This window comes from Bombus huntii, unplaced genomic scaffold (assembly GCF_024542735.1).
Source record: "Bombus huntii isolate Logan2020A unplaced genomic scaffold, iyBomHunt1.1 ctg00000067.1, whole genome shotgun sequence".
Lineage (NCBI taxonomy): Eukaryota > Metazoa > Arthropoda > Insecta > Hymenoptera > Apidae > Bombus > Bombus huntii.
The window spans coordinates 169,439-178,593 of record NW_026099326.1 but is presented as its reverse complement, the minus strand read 5'-3'; the positions used below and the strand labels follow the sequence as shown (position 1 = coordinate 178,593).

Sequence of the window (9,155 nt, the reverse complement as noted above, 5' to 3'; positions counted from 1 at the left end):
TGTGGAATTAATATGTAGAGAGTGACAGCGTTAAGTATTTCGTCTAGCGTAGAATGTTGCCACCGCGTCTGCAGGAGGGAACGGACACGGCCGGCAAACGCCCCCGTGGATTCGCCCACTCCCCGCGGTTCCCTGGATACCTTGATTAACGATGAGGACGTCGTCTCTCGGCCACCGAAATGTATAAGGAATCGTTCCTTAACGGTAGACCAAGTAACCTCTCCGTCTCCCGTCATTCGTGCCAGCCAATGTGCTGCAGAACCCTGTAGAGAGTCACTTAAGGCAGAGTATAGCGCGTCATCTCGTAGGGGGTTGTTCTTCATGGCCCTACTAACAGCCGCGCACCACGCGGCTGGGTCGGCGCCTGCGACTTCTGGGTTAAAATGTGGTAATTTGGTGGTTCCCGTATTTGGCCTTTGCATTAGCGTATGAATTAGGTTGTTCATGACAGCGACCTGCCCTTCCAGCGCTCGAAGCCGTTCTGATCCCACTTCTGATGTCGGATTGGCACTGGGAGTGGGGTTGTGAGCGTCAAAGGAATCTTCTCGAGGATTAGCCATTGATACGGTACACACAGGTGTAGTTTATTGCAATGATATAATTAGTACAGTCTCGACAATTGATCACGGCGGTTCGGCACTCGCGACACGAGTGACGATGCTCTCGGGCTCAATAACGAATCCGCGGCCAATGGGATGACAACAGAACGTACTCACAAAGTCTAAGTCTGGTTAAAACGTGAAATAACCACTGATCGCGAAGACGTTACTCTTTTATCGATGAGATCGCGAGCGAGAATGCCTTTCCCGTCCCGATGATGCCACAGAGGAAAACTATAATGGGGTGTGTCTAAGGATACGAGATCATCGGATTCGTCGAGAAAAGCCTTCGTTCAGAAAGTAAGGGAAATTGGCGTTGCTGCTAATTGGTCAATCTCCATATTGGTGGTTAGAAAAAGATGCTAGCCGCCCTCGAGGGAAAGTTGCTAGCCGCCCTCGAGGGAAAGTTGCTAGTGGGAGACGCCGCTCGTTGAAAAATATGTCTCCCCTATCTTCCCGTAGTTGGGACAGAGACTGTTTGTCTGTTTGAAGGACTTTAGTTAACTAAACCTTAAGATTTATAACGGGCCCTCGGGCTAGCCGAACATGTACTGCGGAGACGCGTCGACATCTGGCAATCATCTTACTCGAAGAATAGGGTCTGCGTGTGGCGAGCCACGGAACAGAAACCGTTGGAATGTTTACTGTCGCGTGTCGCCACGAATATTTCTTTTAAGGAGAGCTATAGAATTACTCCATACCTTTGTTAGACAAAGCGTTCATCCCGTGACCGCGGCTACGTTCGGCGACTGACTGTCGCCTCGAGCCCAAGCTCATTATCACGACTCTCGAACAATTACAATCGGGTTGAATAACTACAATTGTTCAATTACAGCTATAGTAGATTCTAGGTTACAATGTTGCGGGATTATCCAAAATTCCAAAGGCTCTGGTGTTCTTTCATCTTCGACATATATATATGTCGGGTTTACATTAGAATTAGGGTTAGGGGCGTAAAGCGAATCTTCGTTTGGATTACACATCGTCGTTATGCAATAGAGAAGACATTGGCTAGTGCAAATACGATTACCATAGAACCGGACAAGTAACCGTGGTAATTAGATACTCGAGAAACTAATGACAATGATCCTAGGTTCAATAACGAACCCGCGGACAACGGGACGGTAGCCGTACGCACTCGCAAAGATCTAAGTCGGATTCTGTGTTAATAGTCGCTGGCGTTAATCTCTTTTTTTGTCGATGAGACCGCAAGAGAGAATGACTTTCCGACCCGGTGATACCCCAGAGGAAAACTATGACGGGGTGTGTCTAAGGACACGAGATCATCGGATTCGTCGGGGACATCCTACGTTCGGAAAGTAAGAGAAATTGACGTTGCTGCTAATTGGCCAATCTCCATATCGGTAGTTAGAAAAGGATGCTAGCTGCCCTTGAGGGAGGGTTGCTAGTGGGAGACGTCGTTCGTGGAAAAATAGGTCTCTCCTGTCTTCCCGTAACTGGGACAAAGACTGTGTATCTGTTGAAGGATTTTAGGTAACTAGATATTAGTGTTTATGACGGTCCTCGGGCTAGCCGATCACGTACTGTGGAGACGCGTCGAAATCTGGTAAACATCCTGCCCGGAGAATAGGATCTGCGTGTGGCAAGCTACGGGACAGAAACCGTTGGAATGTTTACTGCCACGTGCCGCTACAAATCTTTCTTTTAATGAGAGCTATAGGATTACTCAATGCCTTTGTTAGATGGAGAGTTCGTCCCGTTGACCGCGGCTACGTTCGGCGACTAATTGTCGCCTTGAGCCCAAGCTCATTGTCACAAGTCTCAAACAAATACAATTGGTTAGAATGACGGCAAATCGTTTAGTTACAACTGTAGATTTTAATTACAATGTTTTTATGGATTTTCCCGAGGTTTCAGAGGGAAGGCACCGGTGTCCTCTTATCTCCGACATATATAAATTATATTTAAGAAGTTTGGGATAGTTTAAAGATGAAATAAATTGCTTTTTAAGTTTAATCTCTTACTTTCGACGAAATCAAGTTTCTCTGGAATTTGATGGGGTTTAAGATTTGATATCGGTGTCGTAGGAGTTATGTGACACTATAAGGTGGAATAAATCTAGCGAGGAGTTTAAGGTGCGGCAAAGGAGCGTGGAATGTTGCAATAGAAATTTATTGCAGTGTTAGTGCATTGGTAGATTGATCAAATTTACGTGTAGCGTGGGTAACCAATGGTAAATATTTTGCAATGAGTATAATTTCTCAGTAATCTGAAGCTTATAAAATCTATTGACAACTAATGGAAATTGTTGATTTAACAGATCAATTTTAAATTCCTCGTTAATCTAAATTTCTTTAATCCTATTTACAGCTAAACCTTACGACGCAAAATTAACGAAGTGGAATAAAAATGGCATTGTGATTCTTCTCGTCGTGTATTGGTGTCACATCAAATTTAAGAGACAGTTTTACTTGCGGATGCTGCATGTTACGTTGGTGAAGTCGACGAAAGCGTAAAATAGGAACTCGTCCGAAATACACTAACGCGGAAGGTTAAATTTAACGCAAAAGGCTGAGAAATTAGTTTAGAACTCGAAGTTTCATTGGTACGACGCTCTTGAAACGCATTCAAAGAGGTCGGCGACCTCGAAAGGGGATGAACGCAACTGTTTCGTGGGAATTTCTTATTGTGGCTTATTTGGATGAAGCTGCTTTAAAATCAGCGCTGGATTCGTCTGTATTTTGCCCGGAAATCATAAAATGTTTAGGCCAGGCGACTCCATGTACAGAAAATGTTATGTCCACTTTTTACGTCCGTAGAATTCAACTCTTTACTACTATGCACTTCTTCTCCAAAAAAATATCGCGTTTCAATATTAAAAAAGTTTCAATAATATACTATCCATTAGAAGAATGATAACATGATAACCGTACAAATTATTAGTATTAACAAATTCTTATTGTCGTATAGAAATGCCAACTATTGCTTCGGTAAAACAAACAAAGGAATTTTACAGGTAAATTTTACAAATTACAAGTCATCTTATAACGCAAAATACGACGTATAAAATTGTCTCAATTTATTAATAGTATTAATAAATTATTATGGTAAAAGATGCAGGAATCTTAGCCTCATGAGAAATTAGAGATGAAAATGAGTGGGAAAAGATTAATCACTGGTCCTCCTAAAAAGATGCAGTCCCATGGATGGATGGTTGTGCGAGTATTAAAGCAGCGCAAAACCGTTCCCCGAATTCTCATCCCGGACGTCGTACGACCGAAGACAAAAACAACTCACTCGAGGGCATTGCGGAGAGACATTCATCGAGGACACAATAGTATTATTCCAGGAAGTGCTAGTTCTTCCTAGATTCCGGTTACAATGTTCTTAACGCGTGGAAATTAATCTTGACCAGGAAACATCTATAACGGCATGTATTTTCTGCCGTGATTGTAAATCTGTTTGGAACATGCAGTTTGTCCGTTAATCTATGCGCTGTTGTTCAATTGAGTCAATATTATTTGTTGGTAGATTAGTATGTGCAAGAGCGCTCTATCCATTATTGACCAATTCGAGCACGTATTGGTAAATTTCACACCGGCAATTACGGTGAAATCGTTCGTGGTCGCTGGAAATTAGCAGTATCGTTTGCGGTCGTGAGCTGATTGACACTGCGTGAGCGGGGAATTATGTGAAGCAGCTTTGCTTTGTCGTTTCATGCATTTAATAGGTTTACGGCGGTGGACAGAGTTTGTAAAAAATGAAGACAAGGTAGAAAAAGATTATTTTTCATTTTTTACTATTAGATTATTTTCAAAGTGATCTTTTCAGTGAAATATGATTGACAAAAAATAAGATCTATAATTGAATCATTATAGAAAATAGAATAATGTTGATAATAAAGAAATAAAAATCAATTATAGAATAACATATAATAATAATAATAACAATAATGTGGATAGACTTTATGTTTACTTTTATATGTATAATGATACTGTTTGATCCTTGAATTAAAGTTAAGATTAACGTTGCGATTATGATTATCCTTTGTCTGACTAAATATATTTGAAGTATCAATTACAGTAGAATTTTTGAAAGATTCTTGGCTGTTAAACAAAAAACTGGTTCCTTTATTGTTAGGGAAGTGATACATTTACACTGTACATGAGAGTGTGTGTGTAAGGGTTAGAGGGCGTCAAGGACTTAGTGGGGACAAAAGACTGTTGCCAGATGTTAGAAGAATCTAGGATAGTCGGTTGGCGACCAGCGTGCGTGCAAGACGTTCTTCAGAGAGTAATATAGATGTATAACTGTTGTGTGGGAAATATAGTCAATAATTTGTATTCCCAAATCCTCGAATTTCCTTAACATTTATATTTCGCTCAATTATCATAGAATCGTGAAACTGACTTTCACTTCAAATTTTGTCTGTTTCAGGAGTAACAAGTACCTGCAAAAATCATCCATCAGCCGGATATGTGCTGTCGGAGGGTTTTTCATTAGCATTCCCGTCTTTCTAACTGGTAAGAACCAATTCCTTCAATTCTGTCAACTTTAACCTTTTGAAAGATACTAGTACATAAGTTATACGTTTAATTTTTCTTGAATTCAGGCATGAATCTAAAAGATACTGTGAACTATCTCTGAGTGTATGAAATCAGTTTAGAAATCTAATGGAAATAAAGTTAATTTTAACGCCGAATAGTCATTATTTTTCTTAGAAAAATAAAAATGATCGTCTTTTAGGGAAGTTTTAACAGATTAATTTATAAAGAGCTGAAACAGAATATTCATGTCATGCATGAATACGGCTGGTGGATGGATCGAGATCTAATCTAAAGTTTACGTTGTGTCATGCTAGTTTACACAGCTATCATTCGCTCGATCGATCGTTAAGCTGTTGAACTCGATTCAAGACGGACATTTTGACTCTGTTCAGAAGAAAACTGCGTTTTAATAAATTTGACGGAATAGAAATTATGATAGACTACAACGTTTTTTTAATTATATCATAAAATTTATTTATTTTTTTTTTAATGTCATGTTAGAAACTTCAAATACTGTCCAAAACTTCGAACGTAATCGTTTTAGAAATTTGTAAATTACTTAACGACCAAAAATATTGAATTCTCTATTGTCTGAAGATAGATTCTCTATAATTTAAGTAATTTATTCGTCGAGAATTGATATATAAAGACTTAAATAATAAATTAATTGAAAAATAATTTGCGACTAGTATTGAAAATTTCAATGAAAAGCATATGTATATAGTTTACGCTTCGAGAATTATATGTATTGAGAATATGTATTTGCGCTGATTCTTTGTCCCGCTTGTTATGGCATACGTGTTATAATAATCCTTTAACAATGCTTTCAGGTATGATATTGTATACATTCATCCAGTTTCATTCGACGCCGGTGTCACGTAAAATGGATACTTGGGTTGCGAGAGAAAAGAAAGCTGAGTCGCAGCCCAACTATTAATTCTCTTTTATCGAACTTTATTATGACTTTGGCACTTACAGTAGAATAATGTTGAACAGAGAAAGGGGTGTTGTACAAGAACAGTAACTAGAACGAGAACTCCCCGGGCTGGATGAAGTCTCGGCTTATATACACCCTGGCTTGGGGATGTTGGGGGGTTTGGTGTGGATTCCAAGGAGTCCGAAAGTCGGGGTTGGGGCCTTATCTCTGATGGGGACTAAGATGCGTCGCGGCGTTGGCGTCCGACAGTCGGGAGTCGATGTCTTTTCTCTGAGAGGTAATTGGTGTCACACCGGCAGTCGTTACGTCGGTTTTCATAGGCCTTGGCATCGTGTTTTGTGAATGCGCAATGGTCCATAACGTCTTCGTGTGGCAGAGGGTAAGAACATATCGCTATTAAAAAAGAAAACGAACACGTTCAAACACGTCTAAATCATCTTTTATGTGTATTTTACCCGGAAATCATTTTATCGTGAAATTTTGTTTTTCAGAGTTACCATAATTTATCTGGTAAAAATTTTTCTGAAATCAATTGCAAGCTTTTAGGAAACCAGGATTTTTCACATTTTTAAGAAGCGTTATAATTATATTGCTGATCTTTATACGTTCGTGCGAAATTGAAAAGTACGCAAATGGCGCAAAATGCATAAAATGCGCTAAAATATACGTATATAAGAAAATAAATCTCGATTAAAATTTTATTTCTTTGATTATGTTCGTAAAACTACAAACTTGTATAAAAATACGCATTCTAGTTATAAGTGTTAAAACATTCGATCTAGTCCTTATCACATTCATGAAAACCTCCATTTAACCATTCGTTGTATCAACAAACATTCATATGCAAAACTTACCACCTACCACATCCTCCGCGTATTAATATAATCCCCTTTTATAAATTATACACTTTAGAGTGGACTGGTTGGGTCAGAGTGATATAAGCTTACAAGTTCTCGAGGAGTTCTACCGAAGTTACATTTACGTTTGCATAATTTCACCGAAAAAGATACTCTGTAGAATGACAGGTTCGTTTGTTTATGTGATCCGCGATCGCAACTATTTCAAGGGGATTTTATAAATAACCATACACACGATATTCAGTGTATTTTCGTATTCTCGTTTATTTTTGGGAGATTTGTAAAACTGTTGAACAAAATAATTGAGTAACGATTATATTTGCTGAGAAAAAGTCTTTTTCTCTGTACCCCTCCTTCTACTTCAAGCATGTAGTATTGACAATAAGATTGACAATGGCTGAAAGTAATCCAAAAGAGTTTTCACCATGGTTATCGGTAACGAAAAAGATTTGAATCATCTTTAATACTTATTCGTAACTAAAATCATTTCAACTAAAATGTAAATTCTTATATTATAACTTTTTTAATTTGTTATGGCCCCTGACTACAACCTAACCTATCATTCTTATTTCGTAGGAGAAGACGAATGCCGTGAAGGCGTTAGCGCGCGAACAGTGCGAAGCGGCGGTACAGCTGCAGCGTCAGCAGCAGCTGCAACAGCACCAGAACCAGCACCAGCTACAACAGCAACAACAACTACGTGGCCCGTTAACCATCCACCATGCTGGCTGCCCAACGAAAGTCGGGCCCGTGACGAACCAACTAAATACCAGCCACGCAACGCACGGCCGAGCTGCACAGTACCAACACTATCATCACCATCATCATCATCGACACGTGTCAATGTCTCCACCGCTCTTGTTGCTCTCATCGCCAGCTCCGATCGCGGCGACGCACAATCATCTGAACGTGAGCGGACACAGAAACGTGGTTACGCCACCGGATACACCAGCAGATAGATCGCCACCGAGTCCTGGAAATAAGCTAAATAGATCGCAGCATTTGCCACGGGAAGCAACCGGCAGCGTCAGTCCTGGTCTTCCGGCTGCCACATTGGATCTAAGTAGCGCAGCAACCACCAATAGTCCGCATGAATTGTCCACGTTAGTTTAGAAATTTGGTCCGAACATTATATCTTCACATAGGATTGGAGATTAATAGTTGATAGTTAATTTACACATCGATCTTTTTATTTGTAAATTGGGTCGTGGTTTAGAGTTGGTTTGTAAAAATTCGGTCCTAATTGTTAAATGATGAATATTGATTAAGAATAATAGGCATTGATGTACCAATCTTTACTTGAGCACACGCATTGGAGATTTCACTTTTATTCAGTGAAACAGCAACTTCATTACTCGCTTATTCAATACGGCAATTGCATATATTTCATGGACATTTTAACAATGTTTTGAATAATTTCTAACGGTACAATTGTGATGAAGTGAAAAAAATCGTGATAAGAAACAGAGAGAAAAGTTGCTCGTTAATGAATATTGACCAGAAATAAAGTAATTTCTAAAGAATATCCCGAAGACGTCGTAGATATTACGAAAGGAATGATTAATTTATACCCGCGTGTATCTTGCCATTACCATACTATTATTATTATTATTAATATTGTTAGTAGTACTCGATTACATTATTATTAATATTAATATTATTGCCTTATTATTATTAATGTTATGGAACCTCTAGTCCTAGGTTACTTTCGCTGCCACGAAAGGATAAGATTTTCGAATTTTTTACTATTACGTGTAATTCAAGTTTTCCTGTTGCGCATGCGCAGTAGAAAGAAAGTTAGCGGAACTCAAATCTCGAACTATAGAGAGTTGAAAAGTAGTAAAAGTAAAAAAGCACGAATAACATTTGTATTTGTGCTGGATTAAGTTTGATAATTGAAAATTGAGTTTGATGATAAAATTTTTTTCGTATTCGCTTTGGTAAATATTAGTTTTATTTAAAATTGAACAAAGCATTTTATGTTTTTCAAATACGGTACATAATCGTAATATCGAATTTTGTAAACTGATAGTAAGAAACTCTATAATTCGAGACTGGAACTTTGATCAAGTTCACATTGAACGTAAACTGACTTAATTTTGTTATTTAAGCGTGTATACTATACGTGTTTGTTCCTTCTTCTCTTGTGCGCAGGCTATAGCTTAATTACTTCCAATAAACGCAGTTATATCGAATCAATGACCGATACAAATTTAGATATTAGGATTATTTAAACAAGAGATTAAAAACTAAA

The 9,155-nt window shown here is 38.7% G+C and overlaps 1 protein-coding gene and 1 long non-coding RNA gene across 3 annotated transcripts; both read left to right on the top strand.

Moving 5' to 3' along the window:
- The first annotated feature begins 4,105 nt into the window (after positions 1-4,105).
- Positions 4,106-6,044, top strand: LOC126876233 (uncharacterized). Its single transcript, XR_007694020.1, has 3 exons — positions 4,106-4,331; positions 4,998-5,083; positions 5,938-6,044. It is a non-coding gene; the product is annotated as an uncharacterized LOC126876233 (long non-coding RNA).
- Positions 6,045-6,356: 312 nt separating this feature from the next.
- LOC126876211 (protein odd-skipped-like) lies at positions 6,357-8,192 on the top strand. Of its 2 annotated transcripts, none has more exons than XM_050639080.1 (2): positions 6,357-6,423; positions 7,478-8,192. In XM_050639080.1, exons 1-2 carry the CDS (start codon positions 6,394-6,396, stop codon positions 8,012-8,014), a joined length of 567 nt encoding a protein of 188 aa, XP_050495037.1. In that variant the 5' UTR covers positions 6,357-6,393; the 3' UTR covers positions 8,015-8,192. The 2 variants fall into 2 exon arrangements, with proteins under 2 accessions (XP_050495037.1, XP_050495036.1); XM_050639079.1 differs by lacking the exon at positions 6,357-6,423 and adding an exon at positions 6,563-7,336.
- The last annotated feature ends 963 nt before the right edge of the window (positions 8,193-9,155 follow it).

Coding starts and splice junctions, on each gene's coding strand:
- LOC126876211 (XM_050639079.1), top strand. CDS start 7,295: ATGGCTGAAAGTAATCCAAAAGAGTTTTCACCATGGTTATCG. Junction 7,337..7,477: donor AGTTTTCACCATGGTTATCG/GTAACGAAAAAG, acceptor CTTATTTCGTAG/GAGAAGACGAATGCCGTGAA.